The 26,914-nt window shown below is 57.8% G+C and overlaps 6 protein-coding genes across 6 annotated transcripts; 4 read left to right on the forward strand and 2 right to left on the reverse strand.

Moving 5' to 3' along the window:
• Positions 1-470: 470 nt before the first annotated feature.
• On the forward strand, positions 471-1,724 carry WHR41_01996 (uncharacterized protein; the record flags this gene model as incomplete). Its single annotated transcript, XM_069370602.1, has 1 exon — positions 471-1,724. The coding sequence occupies one exon, from the start codon at positions 471-473 to the stop codon at positions 1,722-1,724; it is 1,254 nt and encodes a 417-aa protein (XP_069232268.1).
• A 918-nt stretch (positions 1,725-2,642) lies between these two features.
• WHR41_01997 (uncharacterized protein) lies at positions 2,643-3,737 on the forward strand (the record flags this gene model as incomplete). The annotated part of the gene is made up of 2 exons (XM_069370603.1): positions 2,643-3,071; positions 3,126-3,737. 2 exons carry the CDS (start codon positions 2,643-2,645, stop codon positions 3,735-3,737), a joined length of 1,041 nt encoding a protein of 346 aa, XP_069232267.1.
• Positions 3,738-5,392: 1,655 nt separating this feature from the next.
• WHR41_01998 (uncharacterized protein) lies at positions 5,393-8,977 on the reverse strand (the record flags this gene model as incomplete). The annotated part of the gene is made up of 1 exon (XM_069370604.1): positions 5,393-8,977. The coding sequence occupies one exon, from the start codon at positions 8,975-8,977 to the stop codon at positions 5,393-5,395; it is 3,585 nt and encodes a 1,194-aa protein (XP_069232272.1).
• A 10,617-nt stretch (positions 8,978-19,594) lies between these two features.
• Positions 19,595-21,064, forward strand: WHR41_01999 (uncharacterized protein; the record flags this gene model as incomplete). Its single annotated transcript, XM_069370605.1, has 1 exon — positions 19,595-21,064. One exon carries the CDS (start codon positions 19,595-19,597, stop codon positions 21,062-21,064), a length of 1,470 nt encoding a protein of 489 aa, XP_069232271.1.
• Positions 21,065-21,809: 745 nt separating this feature from the next.
• On the reverse strand, positions 21,810-22,697 carry WHR41_02000 (uncharacterized protein; the record flags this gene model as incomplete). The annotated part of the gene is made up of 1 exon (XM_069370606.1): positions 21,810-22,697. One exon carries the CDS (start codon positions 22,695-22,697, stop codon positions 21,810-21,812), a length of 888 nt encoding a protein of 295 aa, XP_069232350.1.
• A 390-nt stretch (positions 22,698-23,087) lies between these two features.
• Positions 23,088-26,411, forward strand: WHR41_02001 (uncharacterized protein; the record flags this gene model as incomplete). Its single annotated transcript, XM_069370607.1, has 1 exon — positions 23,088-26,411. The coding sequence occupies one exon, from the start codon at positions 23,088-23,090 to the stop codon at positions 26,409-26,411; it is 3,324 nt and encodes a 1,107-aa protein (XP_069232351.1).
• Between the last annotated feature and the right edge of the window lie 503 nt (positions 26,412-26,914).

Raw genomic sequence — 26,914 nt, forward strand, 5'->3', positions numbered from 1 at the left:
GTATGCTTGCGGCAGGAAAATGATGTTGCGAGGTCTGGATGTGCTCCGCTGTGCGGTTCAAGATGGCTGGGAAGTGGCTTCCCAGCCATCCCGGCTTGCCCAGCCACGGCCCGGTCTCACGCCAACTCGCGCGTCCCTTGTTCTACGCAGCGATTTCCTGCACCTTCGGCCTCTTGCCCTTTCACCTCCCATGCGCGCCACACCCTGGCAACCATGTCAACCGGCCACCGGTCTTACGCAAACATGCCACAGCTAAGCGAGAATAAAGTAGTCGCTGAGATTTCTCTCGGCTTTCTACAGCACAATCCTTCGCTCAAGCAAACACTCACATATCGTTGCAAAGACATCGACATTCATCACATTGATCACACATATCACACCCGAAGAGCTACACGACGACACCCCGATCGACGACCAGACGAATCTGCAGCTCGTTGTTCGACCGGCGTCCCGCCTTTCCCTTGAACGATATGCACTTCGCCGCCCGATCTGCTCTGCTTGCCTCGTGTTTGGCTCTCAGAGTGCACGCTTTGCCGTTGACTTCCTATTCCGTCGTCGATGTCGACGGCGGATCCTCAGCCGCAGATGCCGCAGACGACCAGCCTACGACAGTCTTCCAGACGGTGACAAAGTCTTCCGAAGCCGAGAAGTCTGAGCCCACTACAGTTTCCGTCACTGTCGTCGAGACCACTAGTGTCAAGCATTCCGACGTGCCGACTTCCCATGCCGCCTCTTCCCTGAGGACATCGGCCAACGCTTCCACAACTCCACACGCATCTTCCGCCGCCGCTTCAAGCTCCCTGGACGCCTTGTCTGTCCTCGCGTCGGCGCAGTCGAGCATCTTCGCGCACGGAACTGGCACTGCGTCGCCTGAACCGCCTCTCACCACCAAGGCCCCCGTTTACGACCTCCCCAGTGCCCAAGCGCCGGCTCCGACGAAACCCGATGGTCCCGGCGAGGACTGTGATATCCCTCAGACCACTGTCACGGCTGACATTCCTGACTCGGACGAGGCTGCTGAGGAGTCTACCAAGGGACCACGCGAGACTGTAACTCTCCTCTCTACTACGACCGTAACTCCGGCTGCAGAGTCCACTTCCTACTACGATGATGGCATGTGGCACACTCGCTACGCTGTGAAGCCCTCTGCCGCTGCACCGGAGGCCGAGCACGTCGCGCCGACCGAGGAGAAGGTTGCTGCTCCTGTGGAGCAAGAGCCGCAGGAGAAGAACCCCTCCATCCCTACCTTTGCCAACAAGACCACTCCTCAGGGAACCGGTGCTCCTAAGATCCTCGTGCAGCCCTTGCTCCCGATGGCCACTGGCAACTCCATTGTCGCCCGCCAGCTGAACGAAGATGCGCCCTTTCCCACTCTCAGCCCCGTTCAGGGTACCGGTGCTCAGATACTTAGCAACCCTTTCAGGGCTGAGGCGACCGGAATTGCCGCTCGTGCCGCCGCAACTGGTGGCGCACTCGCGGATCCTGAAGTTCTTGTCGCTGCTCGCGCTCCGGCCGCCAGTGGCATTATCGCTCGTGCTGCTCCTTCTGGTATCCTTGCTCGTGATGCCCCCTCTGGGGTCCTCGCTCGCGCCGAACCTACTGGCATCGTCGCTCGTGCCGCACCCACCGGAATTGTCGCTCGCGCGGCTGCTACAGGCATCCTGGCTCGCGGTGCGCCGGCCAGCTACAATGTTGTCAGCTGGAATGAGACTGCTGAGGCTTAAATGAGCCTTGTGAACGGCCACATTGCCTTTACTACAATAAAGAAGCACACTGATTGAGCGAGCATACTGATTGAGCGAGCATGTCTGACTAAGTGACGGATAATTTGGAAAAACAAAAAAAGCAAACAATGAGCGATGGAGTAATTGAGTGTACATTGCACAGCGACTGATGGGATTGGGTTGGCTGCATAGCGATGGGTTTTCGTTTTCTTCTCTTTTCTTTTTCTCGCCGATGGCCACCCTGCTAGTGCAGCAATAGGGACTGTTCAGGTCACGAACTAATGATGGAGCGTGCATAGATAGACGGCTTTCCTGTAAAATGATTGTATGAAGTCCGATAACCACGATCTCGCCTCCTCAAAGGAGCAAACCCTCCGTGATTGATCCGTTCGAATATCTAGCCTTCGGAGTCTTCCTCAAGCTTGTTTCCCGCATCATCTCAACAACGGCCATCGACCGTCGTCGACAAGCACGCGCCCACCTGCCTAAATCCCTCGCGGCTCTTGGCTGCTCCCGCCCGCCCCACACGCCCGCCAGCACGTGTCCCTGATCCAACTTCACACTCGCTGCTGCGCTCCCGACTTCACGACAAACCGGCTGTCCTCGCCGATCACTTGCAGGTAAGGTAAGGTAAGGCAGGCGACTTCAATCAAGGCCGGCTCTGGGTATGCGACTTGGCGCACTGTTTGGGCGACGATTGCCCACACGTGCTGGCGTTCATGCGCTGCGGATCTCGCGAGGCGAGTCTCCGCGGGCTTGGGAGGGAGTCTAGATGGAATTAACAATGGGGACGGCGTGTTCCCTCTGCGTGGGTGGCGGCCTGCGTGGTATGAGGATATAGTCTTCAAGTGTCGCCGTTAGTAGGGCTGTCCTTCTCTCCCTCGTCTCAATAATCCTCTCCCTCGATACATTGACGCCATGCACGTCACGCAGCCTTTCGTTGCCGCCGTCCTGGCCGCGGCAGCAAATGCTGCTCCGGCGCCTTACAGCTACGGCAAAGACAATCACACCTCGTCCTGCACCTACAATGGCACTTCCGGTGGCAAATTCGACTACGATGCTCTCAGTCTGCGCGAGGTCGGTGCCCGCAACACGCTGGACTGGCGCATCTGGCTGCTCCACAAGTGCCAGCCGATCTCGTTCTGGCACGACGTTCCTCTGTACCCGTACGAGAACGACACCACCATCGTCAACGCAGTCGTCGAGATCCCGCGCTGGACGGACGGCAAGATTGAGATCGAGAGCGAGGAGCCGCTGACGCCCATCTTCCACGACGACCGCAACGATGCGCCGCGCTACGTCGAGTCCGTCTGGCCGCACAGGTCGTACCCCTTCGTCTACGGCTCCGTAAGTCTCGCGCTCTCTCGAAAAGAATTTCCTTCCTGGTACTGACAACATCAGATCCCCCAAACCTGGGAAAACCCCAACCTCGACCACCCCTTCACCAACGAGCCCGGCGACAACGACCCGATCGACTTCTTCGACATCGGCCAAGACATGGGCTACACGGGCCAAGTGCGGCAGTCCAAGGTCCTCGGCGCGCTTGCGCCCAACGACGGCGGCGAGACCGACTGGAAAGTGCTGGTGATCGACGTGCGGGACCCGATCGCGCCGCTCGTCAACTCCGTCGAGGACGTCGAGAAGTTCCGCCCGGGCGTGACGGAGGCCTTCAGGGACTGGTTCCGCTACTACAAGGTCGCGCGCGGCGACGGCGTCATCCCGCTCGTCGGCGGCGACTACGTGAACGCGAGCTACATCACCGAGCACGTGCTGCCGCAGGGCCACGAGTGGTGGATCGATCTGGTTTCTGGCAGCGAGGACCCGGATGGTCTTGATGTCAACCAGATCAGCATCGCGGAGTACGACGGGTACGTTGCGCCGAGCGAGGCGGCGGAGGAGCTCGAGATTCCGACGGAGGATGACATCCAGCCTGCCGCGCCGAGGCCGGCGGAGTACGATGAGTGGTACTACCTGGATGAGGAATTCGGGCTCATCCAGCAGGGCCCTGAGTGATAGAGTGGCTTCTACGAGACTCCTAGATTTATGCTAAAAGTTGCCGCTTGGTGTCAACTTCATTTCAAACCTCTGTTGACATGTGACAGTCCGAGCTTCACTCACGACTTCCTAATTCGGGAATCCCAACTTTGCTGTTTGATGGCATCTTCGCATGTCAGTCGTCTGCCACCTCACTTACAAGCGTAGAAGCCGAAGCTCTCTCGCAACTGCCTAATTCGAAAATCCCAACTCGACGCCTGTCTCATGTCAGCAGCCGGCACTTCACTTGCATGCGACAGTCAACTTCACTCACACGCATGAAAACTCGCGACTTCCTATTTCGGAAATCTGAGCTCGAGTTTGCTATCCTGTGTGTCACATGCCAATCTGTCGGTCACTTCACTTACACTCATGAACACTCGTACCTTCTCCTAATTCGGAGATTGCAAACTCGACGTTCGATGCCACTCGCTTCGCTCGCCTCTGAACCGAACCGAACCGGCACGTGACACCCGACGTCATCGGCCGGACTTCACTTACTCGCAGAGCGTGAAAACTCGGAACTGCCTAAATAGGAAATTTGGGTCGTTGGAGTTCTAGAAAAAAAAAAAAAAAGTTGGGAAAATTTTCGGAGGCGAGTGCTGGATCACACTCGCGTTCGCGGAAGAGGGGGGGGACGAGCTCGAGGCGCTTGGATGGGCGCGAAAAGGTGCGTAGTCAGGGAGATGGGCGGCCAGACGCTGGATGGATGGATGGAGTTCTGCGCCTGCAGACAGAGTTGGATGGACGGTGCGCTGCGCGCTCGCAACGGGCAGGGAATAGCAGTAGGAAATTGCAGGGCCAAGGGATCAAAGACAGAATAGGCGTGAGGGTCTCGGTCTGCGATCTGAGTGACGAAGGCCGGCTGGATGAGGTGAAAACCGTCTCTATTGATCTTCTCAAAGCTATCTGCCTGCCAGTCATCCCATCCCATTCCACCCCGTCCGTCCAGTCAAGGGACCCGGTATTCAAAAGCAAGCTTCATCATTTGATATTGGAACCCTCGGCTCGGAGAGGGAAGCAAAAGCCAATTCGACCAAGTGAGAAGCTGAGCAAGAAAAGGCCAACTAAACTAGACTAACAACGGCATAAGCAAAAAAAGGTAAGTCCGGCCCCTTACAAAAAAACAAACATGAGGAGCCCTGGGGGTATACAACAGTAGCACACACACATAACATAAGAGAGACATGTGGCTTCGGGAGGGGAAGGAGCTAGGCCTTCTTCCCCTCCGAGCCGCAGTAAAAGCAAAAAAAGGAAGAAAAAAGAGCTCAAAACAAAATTAAACGCCCATGGGAGGGGACTTCTTCCCCTCCAAGCGGAGGGTTGCAGAATGTCCAGTCCGCTTGTGCCCAAACCCAAGTCCCGATTCCGAGGTTGTTGTTCCCTTTTCCTGATGATGGCATGATACAAGTACACCACAACCCCCGCTTCCTCGATGCACTGTGTTTGAGAGGAGAAGGGGGGTTGAAAGAGTTGTCGCTAAGAATGTTGTGAACGCCGGCTGGAAACGTTGGATTTTGACAAGTAAAGAGAGTCGTCAAATTTTTGGGGTTGGTTTGTCGTTAGGGGTGTTGTGATGGTGGTCGAGGCTCCCCTGCGAGAGGTGGTGTGGTGGGAGGAGGCGGGATGTTTCTTCAACGCATCGATTCTCGGTCGAGGCTTGAGGTGCGGCTGAGAGGGCCGTTGGGCTCGCATACACCTCCTGTGAATTGGTCACCGCGTTTGCGTCGCTCGCTCGGGTTGCGGCTGAAGATGCGGCGGGGCCAGGATCGCTCGCTGCGCTGCAGCGGTTCGATTGGGCGAGGCGACGAAGATCGGATTGAAGAGGCGTACATCGGTTCGATGATGCTGCTGCTGCTGTCGTCGTGCTGGAGAGTGACCGGGGGATCCTTGCGGATCTTGACGAAGAGCTTGGCGTCACGGTATTGCTCGCCGTTCGGGTTGAAGAGGGGCAGGTGGCGGTATCCTTGCTGAAGGCTATCGAGCTTGGCAGTGAATGTGGCGAGGAGCGTGTTGTTGGAGTTGGCGCGACGTCCATCGGGAGAGTTCCACACAGTCCACCTCACAAAGATGAGGCTGGTGTGCTTTGTCTCAACGGTCATGTTGATGGGCTGGTTGAACACTGGGTCGAACCCATTGCCCTCGACGACACGGGTGCGCTTGCGCAAGGGAGAGCCGATGCCGAGCATACCGTCACGAGCCGATGCATCGATACCGCCTTCACCGGAGGCGATGCCACGCGCCTTGTCTTCGGCCGAGTACATCTCAAACTCAATGTACGGATTCATCGGAGTTTCGGACGACTGGTTGCGCGGGCGCGGAAGTCTCTGAGCGGAAACGATGTCGACGTCAAACTTAACCATCTTCTTCCACTTCTTCTCCTTGGCCTCAGCATCGTCTGTGAGAACATCTGCGATGGGCAGGTGCTTGGCCTGGCGGAGCTCCTCGGGCTTTAGAACATAGCCAAGGCGGTCAGACCCAGCAGCGAACATGGCCTCATTGACCTGCATGTGCACGTCGTAGGTCTGCCAGTTGAGAGCGGCCATCTGCACACCGCGGCGCCAGGCTTGAAGAGGGTTGAAGTTGGAGGAGTCGATGCGCCTCGCGCCAGGGTAGACTCGCATGAGGTAACGCATGTTGTGCTTCTCGAGCATGGCTTTGCTGTCGGAGTTCCTTGCGCACAGCTTGGCGAATGTGTTCTCAGAGAAAGAGAAGATGTGGTTGTATGTCTTCGCCTCTGGCGCATTGAAACCGCCATACTTGATGCCTTGCGAGTAAACGCCAAGCCGACCCAGCTCCAGCGTGATTTTGCTCGTCTTACGCCGCTTACCTTTCTCCAAGGCGGCTGCAGGGTGGTCGCTGTCCTCACTCGATGAGCTCGGCGACATGGTAGGTCCAGATGTTGTTGATCCCCTGGGCGTAGAAGATGCAGCAACAAAGCTGTCGGACGGGCTCATGTTCGGAGGACTGCCAACAAGAGGCGATGCTGAAACCAAGCTGGGGTCGGATGAAGGAGTGCGGGTGAAGGTCGAGGTAATGCTGCGCGCCCGGCTGCGGCCGTTGGGGGCGTCCGCGATTTGCATCCCAAAGTCGCTCTCCTCGGATGCTTTGACCTTGACCAGAATCTTATGCCTCAACTCCTCAGGCGAAGGCAGAGAAATAGAGTTGCTCATAAGTGGGTCGAGAATCATAACACCTTCCCAATGCGTTTTCATAAGGTCTACCATCGCGAGCTGCTGGTCGACGCTGCAGTGCACCTCTAGAGAAACAATCAAAGGGTAAGGTGTGCTGTGGAATGCGTATTTCGAGATAACGGAGACACAGTCTTCGAAAGGAATTTTAGTGGTCATGGTCCGGCCATGTGTGACCATCGGGCGGCCATTTTCACCGTCCCAGCAGTCGATTTCGATGCAGCGGCAGCCTTTAACAAGTGCGGAGATGTATCCTTCTACGCTTGATGCACCTGCGACTTGGCGACCGAGAAGGTAAGTGTTGTGCGAGCTTGAAACAAAGTACTCGTTCAGAGGGCGGTCGAGGGTGACCTCGCCCTTCTTTTGAACGAGAGGCGTATTATAAGAGGAAGTCAGGAAATTCTGGAAGCCCAGCATGTTCATGGTTCGTTGGCCAATGAGAGGCTCGGCGTCGGGAAGGCGATGTTGGTTAGAGGCATTCTTCGCAAATTTCTCGAAGACTGCTTCCCAGTGGCTGCGGTCCTTCTCAACATCAACGCGCTGTTGCTCTTTCAGGAATTCCATGAAGGTATCCTGATCCATCTCCAGGTCGGTCCCGAACTTTATGTTGCGATAGAGGTTTTGAATGTCCTTGCGCTCTTTGAAAGAATCGACGAAGTCACGGTACTGAGAGTAATCCAGGCTGCCGCAGCGCTCAACATCAGACCGAGTAAAGTGTGTCCGAACAGTATCCTCTGAGCAGTTGATTTCAAGCTTGCGGCAAATCCATCGAGCATCGTCAAGGGTGAACGATTCGTCAGCATCAGAGGCCTTGCGAGCCATTGCCTGGCGCCATGCCATTGCAATGCTTTTATCGCTCTTTTCGACAGACGACGAAAGCGCATTCATGATTTCTATCCGTTCTCTGGTGACTCTGTTTAGCGCGTCGGCCCAGAGTTTGGTGATGTACGCGTCGTCCGTCATGAGGTGCATGTTCTTGATCGTCCGGCCTTTGGATCGTTCGGGAAGCTCGTAGATGATGGAAATCATTCGGTTTTCGTGTTCGTTGGGCACTTTGACATCGTCACGTGCGTTCCTAGAGTCAGCGCCAACGCGGATCTCACGAACATCGTCGATGAAGAAGGACTTCGAAGGGTTGGTGGCGTGCCAGCAGACTCGCGCTGAGTTTGGGTCCAGCCAGATTTTGATGCGTTTGATTTTCTTGGAGGTGTGCTTGTAGACCCAAGTTCCCTGCTCTAGCACGGCGGATATGGCGGGAGCAATGCCACCTTCGAAGCTACTCAGGGCACTCGATGCATTGCTAGGGCGGCCGACAATGTTTGCGAGTCCATTGTGGCGGCCGCGTGCTCTCGAAGGAGCACGTGACGACGCTCGAGAGTATGACCTCTCTTCGATGACATCGTCCGGGATTTCAGGAGGGCTGTCGAGTTCGAGGTCCGAAACATCCTGGCCGAGATCCGAGTTGCCGTTGCTATCGCTTCGACGACGCATGAGAACCGGTCCGGCGCTTTGGTCACGCATCCGCATCGATTGCGTTGTCGATGCTCGTCGTCTCAATTTGTTATGCGCGCCGCGGGACAATCTTCGGATCAAACCAGGGCTCTTTCCGGTCATGGCTTCGGCCATTGCGCTAGGAGGGACGTTGCGAGTGTGGGGCGATGGGGATCGTTCATGAAGAGGCCTTTCCAGCGCGGATGAGCGAGGCAACACAGATGGCGACATGCTCGGGTATGTTTGAGGTGACAGGCCATTCTCCACAACGCTGCGGTCCTGGTGCATGAAGGAGCGTTTGGAGCGGAGGGAGGGAATATGGGAGATTGGACTCCCCCGGGTGGAGGAGGCAGCGCTGCTGAGAGCAGCGGCGGAGGCGGGTGTGACTGTCATGGCGACAGTGGTGCTGAGGTTCGGGTGTTTATTAGGCACACTGGAAGCGGCCGGCGCTCGCGGAGTGGCTGAAGGCTCGTCGACTAAGAGAGAGCCATTGGGGTGTTGGTACAAGGGGGAGTGCGGACGGGACGGGAGGTCCATGGCTTGAGGGCCAGGGTCGAGGCAGGCAGTGCTACTCAGTGAGGATGGCGCGAGGCATTGTGGACCGCAAGCATGGTAGCCGTCCTGGGAGCAGAGCAGGTCGCACCAGGGTTGCCTGACGGAGCGGGAAGGCCGGCGACAGGCTTCAGATATGCAAAGCGAAGGAATCGATCGACCAGCGACGCGAGGTGTCTAGTGGCGGGATCGCGCCAGCGCGACTGCGGACTGCGGATGACGGAGGATGGAGGGGCGCGAGGCACAAGGCGGCCGGTATGGCAGCAGGTGAGCTGTCGGGGTCTGCGGCTGCGACTGCTGCTGCTCGGGTGCTGTCAGGCTAGCGACGTGGAGCGAATGCGCATGCACGTCAGAGCATGCAGGTGCAAGAATGCAGTGCTGCGGCGCTGCTTGGGGCTGAATGCGTGCGTGGGGGCCGCAGGCTTGGGCTGCTGGGAGTGGGAGCTGGCGCGGGTTGCGTGGTGCTTGTGCTGGCGACGCAGGCCGGCGGCGGGCGGAAGTATGAGTGGACGAGAGGGGATGGCGCCGGGATGGTGAGATGAGAAGTGTATGACGGGCGAGTGGCGTGTATCTGAATGGTGCGGTCCGGGCGTGCGTCTACGGCGGTACGGTGGGCAGAGCGGAGCCAGGCGCGCGGTGGTGAGTTGGCGAGGAGGTAATGGTAAGGAGTGTATGCGGTCGGCGGCGGAAGGGCGCGGTGGTGGGAGGAATGGGACGGATGGGGATGGGATGTGGTGAGGAGCGAATGCTGATGAGTCGCCGTGCGTGCTCGATCGCTCCGTTCAGCGCAGGCTGAGGCTGCCTAAGGTACCTACCGAGCGCAACCGTGCGTGCGTGCGGCAGCTGGGTTCCAGAGACTCTGCGCGGCCTGCCACAAACCTTCGACGTCCCACTCCTACGCAAATTACCTCGACCCGCCGCGCCCGCCAATGCCAGGCACAACGGCCGCCCTAGCGCGCCGGACGTCATTCAATTTCACCTCGCCCTGCGACGGGCGCGCCGCCCTACGAGCCTCAGCGACCGCGCCGCGCCCTGTCCGCACCGCACACCGCACGAGCGCTCCTTGCGACGGGGACCACGGCGACCACTGACCACCGACCACCACCGTCCACGCCTGCTGGTGAAGCGGTGATCGAAGCGGTGATCGCGTGCGCTCGCCCGCCGCCAGAGCCGCCCCCCGTCCGCGATCTTCCGCCGGCTGCCAGACACCTGCAAACTCTCCGGCCTGAGTGTGGAGATGTGCGTCGCGCCCCCTGTCGCGCGCCTCAGCGGTGCCTCGCGGATCCCTGCCCAACGGCCCAGCGCCCGCTCCCATGCATCAGCCTCCACGCTGCCCACGCCCGGCCGCCCGTCACCTCCTCGCGCCAGCCATCCAGCCCTGCCCTAGACCTGATACACCTGCGCGGCCTGCCAGCAGCCTGCGACGCGGCCCCCGACGGCGGGCGTCGAGGGCTCAGGGTCTCAAACGGCCAGCCCGCCGACTGCGAACAGCGACCTGGAAGGGCGGTGCGAGTTGCTTCCATGCTAGTGGGCTAGTGGTTACCTGACGCTTGGCCATCCGGCAGCTTGGGACCAAGTGCCGGCACGATGCACGTAGCCGAGCGCGGCTCGTCGAGGGAGAGACGAGACGAGAGTGGCAGCACCAGCCCGCGGTGCCCCCCGGTCCTTGGTCTGCCCTGTCCAGCTGCCCGTCCTCGCCAACAACCAGGCACTGCCAGCCTGCCAGGCCGATGCGTGCAGCCCGGCTGCATCTATTCTCTCGTATCCGCCTCGCTGGCGTCGCGACGGCGCTGCGGCTTCCGCACGCTTGGCGCCGTAAATAATAGCATCCAAGATTTTTGCACCGTTGGACCCGGGCCGTTGCCAGTCTACCTGTCTGCCCGCATGCGTCCCCCCACCCGCCAGCCGCCCGCCGTCATCGTTCGGCTTTTTCCCCGTGCGCGCGAGCACCACCCGAACTCGAAGCAGTCGAGCGCAGCCCGCCGCCGCCCGACTCGCAGCACGCTGTCTGCGCGCGCGCATGAGCGCCTATCTCATGACCATATGACCGTGATCATGGGGGTCACGCTCTGTACCGCATGCAGATGGGAGCGTGAAAAAAGCGGTGTGCGCCGCGACGGCTACGCCTGTTTGGCGACCTCAGTAGCTGCCCGACCGCTCACTAAGAAGCTGACTGCCTTGACTCGCCCGTTCCAGCACGAGCCACGCGTGATCTGGCATTCACCTCCCACAAGGCTGATACGCGACACAGCATCCTGGCGCGCAGCACCCGCCGCGGTTAATGCCTGCGGTGCTCGTTTCTAGAAATCTTCCGTCTCCAGCAGGGTACCTACAGTGCGCCTGTACACTACCGCCGCGCCACGCCTGCAAGGATATTCCGCGCCCGTCCCTTGACAGCGCTGAAGCACGAGCTGCGACCAGCGCTTGTCCCACGGCATCCCATCGCATCCGGCCACGCCTGCTCAGTTTCAGCGCGCATTCGTGCCCGAGCCCTGGCCTTCCTCTTCGATCACCGCCTTCCTGCTGGAATCACACTAGTCGGCGCCGACGACGGGCAGCCGGTGCCAGCTCGGCTACCTGGCAAGCCGTCCAGCAACCGAGCCACCGTGCAAACAAGGCGCAGTCTGCTCTTCCTTCTCAAACACGAGGAAAATCCGCCTCCAAAGTGGGGATGATGTGCAGCTGCTATTTCTGACCGCCGTCCTAAAAGCCAACTCAGGTCGAATGGAAGCTATTGGCCGCCAATCGTATCCCGCGTCGCATGGGCAATCAATCAGCGCCCGCGCATCTCCTTTTCCTCATCTCGTGTCGCGTGTGCGGTGAGCCCGATGATCCAGCACCATCCCACAATTTTCTTTCTCTCCCACACCGGTGTCGCTTAGCACGTCCAGCATCAATTTCCGAACAACGGGCCCTCACATCCTGCCCTCTGCCCTCCCCTACCCCAGCTCCTGACTGACAAAGTGCAATAATATGCGCGTGCGTTGCATCAAAGGGTTCGCCACAGCTATCGTTATCCGTCTGCGGCTCTCCAAAACGGCCGTGGGGTGCAGAGAGTTTGTCCCCTGAGCGCCCTTGAAACGCCCGAAGTTCACCGCTCTCCCACGTGTCACGAAAATCGTCTGGTCCGCCGCAGCTTTGATCCCGCCGAATAGCCACCTCGCTCGCACCGCGGAAGGATGGAGGAGAGGAGAAATCCGGATTCAGCTGCCGTGAATAATCCTCGCGTCGCATCCTGCCACTGCCTGCATCGATCTAGTCGGGGCACCAACGCTGCGCTCATCTCGCTCCCTCGCCAAGCTGCTCTCCGGATAGCCGGAGCAGGCATGCACATAGCCCACGGAATACGTCTCCTGCATCCTTCGCAGCGCATGCTGTAAGCACGTTTTTCCGCAGTCATTACTTCGTGCCGTGGTTACCCACTGGTTCACGCGACTTCCCGCACGTCAGCACTTTACCGTACGGAGTCGACCGAAACGACGGACTGACCGACCGACCCACGCCCGCATCTTCACGCCCGCGCGCCCCATCTCCCTGCGTGTCACAATCATCCCAGCGATAACACCCCTCCCATAGCACGATACGCGCGCAAACCCCATGTCGCCGAGCCCTACACCAAATGACAATCCTACGCATCCTCATCACACCACCGTCAGGTCGGACCAGTCGTAGCAGCAGAGTGCGATTCGCCGCCTCCATCCCATGCCCCTGATGCGCGACGCGCATCAGAAAAGCCGCCTCATCCATGCTTCCTCCCCCTCAGGCCGCGACGACGATCAAATCTACCGCGCAGCCAGGCACCAGGATTCCCCTTCTTCCCTTTACAAAGCCTCCAAAGCCTAGTCGCAGCCGCAGTAAAGGCGAGCCGAGTGCCCGTCCGTTCGCCTTTTCTTTCCTTGTCTCCCTATCTAAGCCGCCTATCTCACTCTCCCCCAGCCGGGCCAAGTTCCGCCGCTTGCTCGAGAAGAAAGGCAGACAGGCAGCCAGGGCACCGGCGGATGTCGCGGCCGAAAGTCTGCACGCTCGCATCGCCGTCCCACCGACCATCGATCGCGCGCACACCCGTGCATTGCATGAGCGCCTCCATGCACCTCCCTGCTGAATGATATAGTCACGTATGTAAGTCATGGGGGGATTTTGCGAGAACACCCCGACGCATTGCATCGCAGGGCAGGGCATGACCACTCTGCGCCGCTCGCTCGTGCGCCTTGCACATCGTTGATGTCGGCATGCCGCGCTGCGCAAAAGTAGCTCCAATCGCCGTGCGATTGCCCCTTCGTCCTCGAGACACCGTAGGTTTCTGCGCGTTCACAGCCCCTTGATGTCTTGCAGGTGCACCCCCTCTCCACTGCCCCTCCCACACTACCACCTTACCCTCTGGTCGCTCGACGAAACACCGCTTGACACCTGGCACTCGCTCGCACGCTTGCTCGAAGCTCCCTCCGTTCTGTAATCCTGCCTAACCTAAGGCAAGCTAAACCATCCCATCCGTGCTAGTGGTCACAGCAGTGAGGTAGACAGAAAACGGCAAAGCAATGGGACCCAACCCCGCTTGCGTAGCACGAGCTCCTTACAGTAGCTTCGCAGGAACGCACGAAAAGCCCCGCGGACAGTAGGTATCATCATCGCGCATGGCCGCACGCATCGACACCTGAGGTACGGGTACAGCAGCCAAAGGTCACAGCTCTACTTGCTCTTCCTCGGCTTCCTCGGCCTCTATGCTACTACCTTACCTTGCCTTGCCTTCCCTAGCCGCGACCGACCACGCGGAGCTCTGAAGGCGGCAGCTGTAGCGGGGCCGTCGCCAGACCTCACCAAGCCCATGCCACCGCATCAGAGGGAAGCCAGCCGCTACTGCAGCGTGCGCTGGCGGCTGGCGGCCACGTGCTGGGCGTTTTTCCCTTGGTTTCCTCCGTATCGGAACGCGGGTGGTGAGTGCATGCATGCGCGCAAGCGAGCGAGCGCGCGAGAGTCCCAGGAGATCAGGCGCCGCTTTTGCGCCGAGCTTCGCTTCTGCTGACTACTTACTGGCGCTGTGCTGTGCTGCGCTGTGCTGTGCTGGCTTGGTTTGGTTTCTGGTTTGTTGGCGGGGTGATGGGTTCGGAAGTCGGATGTGCGCGAGCCAGGGGAGTGAGGTGAGGTGAGGTGAGGTGAGGTGGGGAGTCGGGGAGCGGGTGCGATGGCAGGATGGGATGGTACGGGTGTGGTCACGCCACCTTTCGCTTGAGAGGGGGAGCCTGGGCTGGTCGGGTGGCGCTGGGGTTCTGTGCGTGGAAGTCAAAGCGGGTGGTACTCGAGGGAGGCTTTGGGGAGACGGTGAGTAAGCTGCTGATGTTGGCAGTTGGCTTCGAGGACCGTGAGCGAGGTTCGGGTTGTGATTGGCGATCTAGACGATGGAGGATGGGGCTCGAGCGAGAAGAGACTCGATCACAGTATCTGCGTTGTGCGACGGGTCACGCCAGGATGCTTCGTGGGTGGTTTCAAGATCAGGTCCAGCCGGGAGGCGGGGGGAGATGGCAATTCGAAGTCACTTTCGCATGTCGTGATTGTCACGTCTGCAGCGCGTTTTAGCAGCCGCGCCATCGTCGCAGCGTGCGGGTTGAGTTGGCGGCCAGACAAGAGAGTTGTGATGGTGCCCGCGGCCTTCTTTTGTGAAAGTTTAGAGCTACGTCTGAGAATTAAACTTTGGTAAATGCCAGGTTCGTCACGACTTGGGCATCAACCACGGATGTCTACGGACCCGGAGTTGGGGGGAGTCTCGATGCATGACTGAAGATCGGAAGTTGCGGGTGAGGAGAGCCAGCTGCTTCTTAACCTAACCCTAACCCTAATATACGATGTCTCAACCTCAGGGATGCATTCAACGCGCTGCGGGAGCAATTCTCAATCGACTATAGGAAAATCGTCATGACTCGATATATGTCTGGTTGCCATGAAACGAGAAGATTGTCGTGAGCGGAATGGCCAGCGCCGGCGTGGTAGGAATGCTCAATGGCTTCATCGTCATAGAACGGCCGCGCTTACGGTAAACGGCGATGCTCATATCGCATGTTACGCCTAGTATTTCAGCCGCTCGCCTCTATAGCGTGCCGTGGCTTTTGCCTGGCGCTCACATTCTCTCGCTTCGTGAGCCTCCTTTATAGGGCGGCTGCTCTTTCGTGACGCCGTTTGCGTTGCTGAGGGAATCACCCATATGGACCAAGGCGCCATTCTTACATGCTAGATGCTTATACTGATCCTGATGCCGACTCGCTTGGAGACTTCCTATAACTTGAGACGACTGGGAGCGTGTTCTCTACCTCCACGAGCTCCCCTTCGCGTATAGAGAAGTTTGAAGGCCTTGGAGGACTACAACGCGTCCTCGTTAAGTACGGCAAGGTAGGCTCTCCTGGTGATGATTCAGTCTCTCCAGCCGATGAAAGAAGATAGTACCACGAGCCTCATTCATAGGAAAACCGCTCAATTGTTCTGGTTCCATGCCCGGCATACATGGAGTTTACCTTTCCAGCTTACCAACGGTCTCACATGGCTCGCGAGACAGCTCTTTATATGTACAGCAAGCATACCAGTCAAACGCTCCAACTCCCTCACCTGATGCTCCGGACAACTCACTCCAAGGACATCAATCACGTCCAGCGCTCACAGTGCATGCTCTTCAACCATGCCACCAGCCCCATTTGCATCTAACGCTCCAGGCTATCTACCACAACTCCCTTTCACGCCGAACGTTGGGGTACGCGCGCTCCTACCGCACCAATGGCCTCATTCGGCGCCCAGGACCTCAAGCTTCGGTCATTCTAGCTCACTAGCGACGCTCGTGACGCTCATGACACCCGTGACAGCCGTCGTCTCGATTCCCCCATCTGATCCATTGCGGCCGATGTCACAAGTAACATCGCACCTAAACAATGACTACTGCTTCACACACTAGATGACGACGGTACCGACGCCGATCCATTCGAGTAGTCGACACATACACCACGGATGACACGACCGAGCACCAGCTCGGATATTCACCATCACGCCCAGTAGCCACAAGCGCGACCAACTCAAGAAACACCCAGCCAGTATCATCAAAAGCTCGGTCAGCGCCCCGGAATCACGACAATGGCGACGACTATGACACTTCGAGCCTGCTATACTCCGCCCAGCAGCACACCATACAGAAGAGAGCACGGGGCGATGGATTAAGCAGGGGCATGTAGCGCAGCGGCGACGACACCGATCCAATTCTCGCTCGAGAGCAAGCGACATCGTCAACAATGCAGCAGAGGGCAGCGATCCAGGGCGCAACCCAGGCAGCAATCCAGGCCTGCGAAAGGTCGACCATCCTGGGGAAGGGGTGTCTGGAGAAGCAATTACAGAAGGTCACTCCTATAGAGGGAGTCCGATGCTCCTGACCGTGAACGGGGCTGATGCCAGTCGAGTCCGGCACATACGCCCTACGAAGGTCGGGATGCCATGGCATGATCGCGTGAGGGATTGTCTGCCGACATCGATCCAGCCGTTGCTCCTACCGAGTGGCTTCGTCGACATTCGGACGCTCTTCGAGAAGCTCTCCAAGTTTCTGCCCGGCCCATTTCACTGCCACCTTCGTGTCTGCAAGGTTTAATATTTTGACTGCATTTTCGACTTCTTTCAACATATAGCCGACACTCAACACCACGTTGCTCTGTTGCCCCGCTCACCCGACTGCCTATTCAGATTGATGGGATGCGATTGCATTGATGATCATGCCAAGGTCGGAACCGGGTACAGTCGTTACAGCTTCGGCTTGGACCATCACTGTTTTATGGGCCATGGACTGTACTGCGTATGCGGACGGGCGTTCCAATCGCTACTGCAGCTTGCCTGCCATGTCACAACTCATCCACTCCAGAACACATCCCGCTGATCAACGAGTTAGTACCGCTTATCGACAGACTGGATTTATATCCACCAGAAAAGGACATATCGCTGTATAGTCTCTGCATTGATGACCGTTCCCTCACCGGCGCAATGATTATACCAGGCGCGTAGTCTGGGTCATCGCAGGTATTGGACGTCAAGCAGCAACTTGACCACCCTACATCGAGTCTTGGGCTTTCGCCGTATACTCAATCCTTCGCCATGCGGGTATACAGGGAAAGTGGTGATGGGGTTGCAATCGATCCGAGCAACGTATTTGGCAAGAAGCGGGACCGTCTGGCGGATGCTATCCTGGTGCACCATACTGCTTTCGTGGCCGATGGGGAGGATAACTGCACCTTGAGGATCACTGCCCCTTCGCGGACATTCCGATTGTCCCCCCGCCGCCCTTCGCCCGCTTATGAGGGAGCTTCTCAAGCACAACTTGACATCACAGTACGACCACATCGACGTCCTAACCTACGGCACAGCGCTACTCGGGTGAAACTCTTGCCCAGTCGCGCGCGAGATGGCCAGAGCGAAAGCCTACAATTGCAACAATCTCTGACGGGTTTACTTGCAGCTTGCCGGCTCTCGCGTTATTCTGTGCAGTCACTGAGTCGTTCTGCTTTAATTGCTTCATACAAACACCGGAGCTGAAGAGGACTGCGAATACTATGGGTGAAATCGCGTATACCTGGGCAAGACAGATTGCAATGAATGACCCAGACCTTTATCCCATCGAAATGCCACATGACACATCGTTTTGACGTGATAGTCTGAAGCTCGGTCGAGCATTCATTGACCCTGACTATGAGTCCTCTAGGCCAAACGCAATATTCTTATGTGCGACGAATTTTGCACAGAGCAGGAAGAACGAAGTCGTGTGTTACAAGCTGACAATTACACAAGATGGAACTGGCATGGGACGAAGCGCAGCTCACAAAGCTGCCACAGGGGTATTCCGCGGTCTAGGAGAGAGCATCGTGCAGTACCTAACACAGGAGCAGCCTCTGCTATGAGCCCGAAGCCCGGGCTGTGGGCTGCGATCAATAGCTGACCATGAACTGCATCTCGTATTGAAAGTAGCAATGTTATCAAGGTAAATGATAACAAGAGAGCAGTCGTATTTATGATAAACGTCGACAGTCTGAGACCGTGTATGAAATATGGTTGCTTGCCTGCTTATGTATCTAGTAATTGCCTACTCGCTGATGAACGGTCAGAGCCTCGTACCTTATCCAGCACATGGCGCCTCCGGGACGTCTCATCCGCGATATGGTTTCCCGGCCCAGACCGCGACATGCGATCTCTCGAGACGTGGCCTCTGCAGGCGTCGCGTCCGGGATCTCGGACACCATCCATTTCAATGCTCAGTTCAGATATCCGCGCGCAGTATTCGGACCGGTGGGTCGGCGAGCTCGGCGGCCAACCATCGCGAGCTCCTCAGCCATGTCGACGCGGGAGCCCTCTGATTCAGAATTTTGATAGCCTCTTAGCACTGGGCACTGGACCAGAATATGGGTGTCCAGGTTGTTCTCGTCGCGCCATGCCAACGATCGCTCGGACGCATGGTAAATGCCCGCTCCGGTACCACCCCTGTCGACGCGGTTGATCATAGGGTGGTCGGCGAAAAGTCGTGCCACCTCCGCAAGTCCGTACGAATGTGGGTGATCGAATCCTTTGACCGTAAGGAGGACGCGGCGGGCTGCGTCGGAAGAAGTGCGAGAATGGCTGGAGGGTATCCTCGAACCTTGACTGGAGTTACGATGTATCGATCTCCGCGTTGAATTAACAGCGAATGGAAATGAGTTACGCCATGTAAGCGATGGTTTTGGACTTCAAGAACTGCCGGGAAATGAGAGATGGCGCGGACAGGCTGCTCACTAGGGGTGCCAGCACGAGCGCGAGGGCGCAACTGCTCAATCCATACGCCGTGATTCCTTGCTATTGCGTCAAGCTCTTCTTGAAGACAAATCAACGAAGGCCCGGCGGAGCCGCATGAAGAAGCTCGCAGCTAGCCATACGAATCTCGTCCTCCTGCGGCGTGCAGTCAGATGGCCACTTCTTTCCACTTACGTTCACGTCAACATTCTCTTTTTTTTTTCTCTTTCTTGAGCATCTCGACTGAGAGGTGGCCAATGTGTCACAGGGAATCTGTCCCCGTATACTGCTTTCTTTATTTGCTCGGCGCGATGCCTTGGCAAGCCAGCGACGGCGTTTTCTCATGTAGACAATAGCAAGCCCAATCCGGTCTTCAGGAAACACGCGAGGAATGTCGTACATTCTGTGGCCATGCAAAACAGGCCATTGTTCTCAGGCTCACAATTATATTGTAAGGTGCACTCCGTGATAATTGTCTGCGGGCGAGACATGGAAGTGTGGTCACCCGCTGGTGTAAGCGCGCATTGGCATGTGATTGATCGGCGGTGCCCGGTGACGCATTTGCAGTCGGCAAGCAGCACAGCTCCGCCGGATCTGCTGCCTCGACCCCATGGAGTTGTTTGCGATCGCCACGCTCTTCTTTCACAAACCCCCCGCCGCGACTCGCGGACTCATTCTTTGTAGATACTTTTTACGATTGTTCTCCTCAAGCCAGACCATCACTCTTCCGTACCAACAATCTGCAATAGCACTCTTCATAAAGCCTTAGCCCCAAGCAAAGCTTCCCGCATCGCGACTCAACCGACAGCTCTCCCGCTCACCCAGTGCCGCATGTCAGCTGCAGCCTTGACGAACACGCAATCTAGCGACGCAGGATCTTCCGACTACGAAGCACCTGTCGCGACTCCGCACCATCCTGCCTCAGCCTCCACCCTGCCTCTCTCCACTACTCCCGGCCAAGAGCCGGATGGGCCTCGAAAGAGCCGTTTCATGGAAGAAGGAATAGGCAACCGCTCGGCCAGCTCTGAAGTGCCAAATATCACACCAGTCTTGACCTCTAAACGCGACTCAATTGACCCAGCGACGGTGCCTATGCGCACGAGCTCCTCGAGAGCTGTCTTGAACGGAGAATCAGGCCGCCCAACTAGCCCTCGTAGCCCGAAAGGTCGTACACTTTCGCCGAACGAATCCAAGAGAAGGCCACAAGTCAGTGAGAGCGATTGGATTGCCGCAAGTAAGATCAGCAGAGCATCGCCGCCCCTCATGAGAACCGAAGAGCAAGGAAGCATGTCTGCGTCGCAGGGAGAGCCTTCTTCCTATGTTGGAAAGGACTTGATCCATGGGGACGGATTCAGTTGGAGCGCGGAAAAGGAGAACATCGTGAAGGGGCCCTACGACTACCTCGAGTCGCACCCTGGCAAGGATGTACGAAGCCAGCTTATCAATGCCTTCAATCTCTGGCTCCAAGTGCCTGAGCCCTCCCTCGAGATCATCAACAAAGTCGTTGGCATGCTGCACACAGCCTCACTCCTGATTGACGACGTGGAGGATAACTCGAACCTCCGCCGTGGCGTCCCTGTAGCACATCTCATCTTCGGCACTGCGCAAACCATCAACAGCGCCAACTACGTCTACTTCTGCGCCCTGCAGGAGCTGACCAAGCTCAACAACCCTGAAGCCATCCGCATCTACACCGACGAGCTCCTGAACCTCCACCGCGGCCAAGGCATGGACCTCTTCTGGCGCGACACCCTGACCTGCCCCTCGGAAGACGACTACCTCGAGATGGTCGGCAACAAAACCGGCGGCCTCTTCCGGCTCGCGATCAAACTCATGTTCGCCGAGTCACCGTCCCACCAAAACCCCAGCACCACAACAACGGACTACGTGCCCCTTGTCAACACGATCGGCCTGCTCTTCCAGATCCTCGACGACTACCGCAACCTGTCGCACCCGACATACACGGCCAACAAGGGCCTGTGCGAGGACCTGACCGAAGGCAAGTTCTCCTTCCCGATCATCCACGCCATCCGCGCCAACCCGGCCAACCTCGTTCTGATCAACATCCTCAAGCAGAAGCCCGCGGACGACGACGTCAAGAAGTACGCCGTCGGCTACATGGAGTCGGTCGGCTCCTTCGCGTACACGCGCCGCGTCCTGCGCGGTTTGACCCGCAAGGCGCTGCTGCTTGTTGATGAGGTCGATGCGGGGAGGGGGTTGGGCGGCGGCGTCAGGGCGATCCTTGAGCTGTTGAAGGTCGAGAAGGGGTCGAAGGAGGCGAAGGCCGACGCGGTGCCTTGATTTGCAGTGTCAATGCTATGTGAAGATGAAGCCAACGGCACTGGCTTGTGATAGATGTCGGGTTTGGAGTTTCGGGCTTTTGGGATTGAGTGTTGGCAGCACATTCGGCACGCCATTGGCGCTTTTGCATGGGCTTGGGTCCGTCGACAGACGTGACTTGCGATGATTCACGGTTTGGGAGTGGAGGATTTGAAGCGAGGGAGATTGAGACACGAGACGACGGAGCTGGAAAATCGGGGGTCTTCAGACAGTACCCTAATATTCTTGCCAGCGCAACTGGCATTAAGGCAATCTCAACGCTTGCTATCATACGCTTCCCATATCGTGTGGCATAGACATGCCGAGTGACAACGGTCTCAGCCTAAGTCGTTTCTTACGATTTCTTTTTGACTGTCTCGTTGCCGTCTTCAATTTCACAAGGATCTTTGCGATCCTGCACTTCATCTCTGGTGCCCGCGCCTATTCCTCTTCGAGCTTCCTTCGGGCATCACTGGATGTGGCGGGCCACACGCCGACCAGAGGAAATAGATCGTGCTGGCGGACGTTTGTGATATCGCCACTGCAGCTTTCGAGGCGGCTCTTGAGCGCCATACCATCCCCATCAGCCAGCATGGGAACAGAGGCCGAACGACGCCGCGTTGGTCTCTTGAAGTCCGTTTATGGCCAGTTACGTTCCCGGCAACTCTTGAACCCGCTACTGTAGCACTCGTCCACGAATTGACGAAATTCTTTCCTTCGTATCCCTTTACAAGTAATCCTTCTTCTTAGCAGTGCGCGTGTACTGGTTCATGTGCCACTCGACGTCGCCGTCCTTGTTCTCCGCCGTGCCCTGCCTGATCTCGAACAGGCGCATGGTCATCCGCGGACCGACCTCAGCCAATTCCACGCTCTGGTAGCCGGTCTTGACGAACACGTGGTGTCGCACCTCGATGCTGTCCTCGATGTTCTTGAACGTCACGACCCTGCTGCCCAGCTTGGCGGAGCCGTCGCGCGGCGGGAAAAGATGTTGCAGGATTTTGACCACGCGCTTGCCGAGCGTTGTTGTGAAGCCCTCGAAGATCAGGTGCGGGTAGGACTCCGAGACGGTGCCGCGGGAGGCGTTGGGGATGTCGTGGCGGAGAACGACGTTGTGGAGACTGAAGGAGGCGGTCGGGCCGTGGGGCATGTGCGAGACGGTCAGGGCGGTGGGCGTGCCGCGGTGTTCGTGGAGCAGGATCATGTCGCTGAGGCCGGAGGATTTGGCGGAGGAGACCAGGTTGGGCAGGATCAAGTTACCTCTGTTCAGGCGGATACCGGTGGGCAGGAGGAGGCGGATCTCTTTGGCGAAAGAGGCGAGTCGGCTGCTAGGGTCGCGGGAGGTGGTGACCAGGACACGCGGGTCGACGACGCCGGAGAGGTAGGAGTATTCGTCGTCGAGATCGAGCTCGTCGTCGGCGGTTCGGTCGGCGCGGGATTCGTCGTACTTGTAGTCCTGGCGCAGTTGCTTGTCGTTTGCGATGGCCGAGTCCAGTGGCTTGCCGGTTGCGAGCGACTGCTTCAGCTTTGCGCGCTTCTCGCTGATCTCGGCATCGCGAAGAGTGAGGGCGCGCCGGTAGAGGTAATCGCGCCGCTGGCGGGCCTGTCGTCGGATCATGGTGGTGTATGTGTGTGTATGTGGAAAGTGAGGTGGAGTGAATACACGGCCAGTCGCTGGCGGCGCAAGTCTGGCTCTCAGTAAATTCTCGGCCCCGTCGTCAAAAGTTCAGAGTTCCCCACATTTGCGACTCGCTCTTGCAGCACAACGCCCGCTGGCCGGCCGCCGCAAACACACTCCCGCCCGTTGCGGACACTCTGACACCACCCACCGCGACTGCAACAGCTGCGACGGCGTGCAGCGCAACGACAAACCGGTCACCATACCACGCTGACTCTGAATAGGCGTCCTCTGTCCGGTCGAGCTATCCGAATACATCGGGGTTGAGGCCAACCGCCGTCTCGGCCCCGCCACTGGACTTCTTGCGGCTCACGACCACGGGTCAATATCATGGCCGCCGCCTTTGCCCACGCCGGCAATCACCTCGTTGGCGATTCTGTTTCGGCCATTAACGACGGCGACGATCTGTCAACCCTCGATGCTGGCGAGAGCGCCCTGGACAACGAATATGGACGCGGAAATCTGAACGGAGGCCCACGGCGCAGGCGCGTGGGTGACGATGACGAGACCGATCTTGGATTTGACGATGATGATGCTGAGAGCCTCGCGAGCCATGCTGTGAATGGAGCGAACGGAGGAGCTGGTCAGCAGCCGGAGGAAGAGGAGGTTGAATTGCCGCCGCACGCTTGTGCGTACTGTGGCATCCACAACCCGAGCAGCGTGGTCAAGTGCTTGTCTTGCAACAAATGGTTTTGCTCAGCCCGTGGCAACACTAGCTCGAGCCACATCATCAACCATCTTGTCCGCGCTAGGCACAAGGAGGTGCAGCTTCACCCGACTTCTCAGCTGGGAGAGACCACGCTTGAATGCTACAACTGCGGTACAAAGAATGTCTTCTTGCTTGGTTTCATTCCCGCGAAGAGCGACACTGTTGTTGTGCTGCTTTGCCGTCAGCCTTGTGCCGCGATGCCGAGCAGCAAGGACATGAACTGGGACACTTCTCGCTGGCAGCCGTTGATTGAGGATCGCTCCTTTTTGCCTTGGCTGGTTAGCGCGCCGACGGATCAGGAGCAGATGCGCGCCAGGCACTTGCCGCCTCAGGTGATCGCCAAATTGGAGGAGATGTGGAAGGACAACAGCAACGCAACAATTCAGGATCTGGAGAAGAACTCAGGGATTGATGACGAGCCTGCGCCGGTATTGCTGCGCTACGACGATGCCTACCAGTACCAGAACGTCTTTGGTCCTCTCGTGAAGATCGAAGCGGATTACGACCGGAAGCTCAAGGAGTCTCAGTCTCAGGACAATCTGATTGTGCGCTGGGACTTTGGACTGAACAACAAGCATCTCGCCTCTTTCGTTCTCCCGAAGTTGGAGCTCGGCGATGTGAAGCTTGCAGTCGGTGATGAGATGCGTCTCCGCTACCAGGGGGAGCTGCGTCCGCACTGGGAAGGTGTAGGCTACGTGATCAAGATTCCCAACAACCAGAGCGACGAAGTCAGCATTGAGCTGAGGGCGCGTGGTGATCACAAGAGCGTTCCGACTGAATGCACGCACAACTTCACCGCCGACTATGTCTGGAAGGCCACCTCTTTTGATCGCATGCAGCACGCCATGAAGACCTTTGCTATCGACGAGATGAGTGTCTCTGGCTACATCTTCCACCGTCTCCTTGGCCACGAAGTCGCCGCCGCGCCGATGAAGACGCAGATGCCTCGCAAATTTAGCGTCCCGGGTCTCCCTGAGCTCAACGGCTCCCAAATCAACGCTGTCAAGAGCGTCTTACAGAAGCCGCTGAGTTTGATCCAAGGGCCTCCTGGTACTGGCAAGACCGTAACCTCTGCGACTATCATCTACCACCTTAGTAAGATCAATGGTGGTCAGGTTTTGGTTTGCGCACCTTCGAACGTGGCTGTTGATCAGCTCACGGAGCGCATTCATCTTACTGGTCTCAAGGTCGTCCGTGTCACCGCCAAGTCTCGCGAGGATGTCGAGTCCAAGGTCGGCTTCCTTTCTCTGCACGAGCAGGTTCGCATGAACGACACCAATGTCGAGCTCAACAAGCTCATGCAACTGAAGAGCGAGCTTGGCGAGCTCAGCAGCCAGGACGAGAAGAAGTTCAAATCACTCACTCGTGCCGCTGAACGTGAGGTTCTGACCAACGCCGATGTCATTTGCTGCACTTGCGTCGGTGCCGGTGATCCTCGCCTTGCTAAGCTCAAATTCCGCACGGTCCTGATTGATGAGAGCACGCAGTCTGCTGAGCCAGAGTGTATGATTCCGCTTGTGCTCGGCTGCAAGCAGGTCGTCCTTGTTGGAGACCACCAGCAGCTTGGTCCTGTCATCATGAACAAGAAGGCTGCCAAGGCTGGTCTGAACCAGTCCCTTTTCGAGCGTCTTGTCATTCTTGGTTGCGCACCGATCCGTCTGCAAGTGCAATACCGCATGCACCCTTGTCTGTCTGAGTTCCCCAGCAACATGTTCTACGAAGGTTCTCTGCAGAATGGTATCACCATGCACCAGCGCCTGCGCCGCGATGTCGACTTCCCATGGCCTGTTGTTGACAACCCCATGATGTTCTGGTCGAACTTGGGATCTGAGGAGATTTCCGCTTCTGGTACCAGTTTCCTGAACAGGACTGAAGCGCAGAATGTTGAGAAGATCGTAACTCGTTTCTTCAAGGCCGGAGTCAAGCCGGAGGACATCGGTGTTATTACGCCGTACGAGGGCCAGCGCAGCTTTGTCGTCCAGAGCATGCAGCAAAGCGGCACTTTCAGAAAGGAATACTACAAGGAGATTGAGGTCGCATCCGTCGACGCCTTCCAGGGTCGTGAGAAGGACTTCATCGTTCTTTCTTGCGTGCGCAGCAACGAGCACCAGGGCATTGGGTTCTTGTCTGACCCACGCCGTCTGAACGTCGCCCTCACCCGTGCCAAATACGGTCTTGTCATTCTCGGCAACCCTAAGGTTCTCAGCAAGCATCCGCTGTGGCACTACCTTTTGTTGCACTTCAAGGAGCGCAACACTCTCGTCGAGGGCCCTCTGAACAACCTGCAGGTCTCTCTACTTCAATTCAGCAGGCCGAAGACCTCCTACCGTGGCCCTCAGCGCTACCAGATGACCCACCAGACTGCGAACCAAATGGCTGCTCCCTCGAACGGCGGTCGTATGAACGGCGGCCCAGCACCCCGTGGCGGCGACGGTAGCGTGGTTGGATACATCCCTGACGATGTGAGCTCTGTCCATTCTTCTGCGCTCGGTGGAGGTGCTGCGCTTAACGCCCAGTACCCGCCGATGTTCCAGGGCTTCCAGGATACGTGGCCTGCGATCTCCGCCAGCCAGCGCAACCTCTCTGGCGGTGCTCCGGGAATGCCGCACCATCACCACCATCACCCGCAGCACCGCGCTCCCGAATCTGTTGCCGGAGATAGTGTGGCCGGAACCGAAGTCACCGACATCACTACCAATGGCTCTTCTAAGCAGCCGGGCCAAGGTGGTGTGAGCCTTGCTGGCCTCAGCATCAACGATCTCAACAAGCAGGCTTCGCTGTCACAGTCTGACAAGCTTAGACGCTATGTCGAGGGTCAAGGCGCACCCCAACCGCCAATTGGCAGCGGTAGGGTGAACCGTTCGATGCTGGAGCAGGATGAGGATGCCAGGAGTGTTAGTACTGCTTTCGCAAGCCAAGTTGGCGGCGTTGGCGGATACGACTGATTGAGAAATGGTCTGATAATGGTTCCAAGGCGCTTTTAGTTCCCGAGATTTTGGGATATGCGTTGAACGTCCTTTGACACGACTATTTCGCACGCTTACTAGGGACGATGCGACTCCGAAACGAATGCGACGATCATCCGCCAGATGAAACGCGTTCCTGAATCTGTCAATCCGTCTGACACTCACGACGAAGACCGTCCAAGGATGAACGCCATACTCATGGATGCCGGGCATCTCGAAAGACCGCCAGTGTCACGCGCGTCATCCCAGCCTGTCGAGGGAGCTCTTCACGTATCACTTGCATGGAATTGTGGCAGATATCTCGCCGCAGTACTTCTCAGCTGGGCCCAGTCCTCGCAAACATCACAACGGCCTACTCAGCACTGTTGTAGTGCGAGTTACGTCAAGTGCCCAGCAAGTCGGGGAACTCAGCCAATTGAGCTCGCCTATGTCAGTGAATGGTAGACAGAGGTGGATGATCAGACGAGGAAGGGCGCGCTCCG

This window comes from Cladosporium halotolerans, assembly GCF_011745625.1.
Source record: "Cladosporium halotolerans strain TM138-S3 chromosome Unknown Sca5, whole genome shotgun sequence".
Lineage (NCBI taxonomy): Eukaryota > Fungi > Ascomycota > Dothideomycetes > Cladosporiales > Cladosporiaceae > Cladosporium > Cladosporium halotolerans.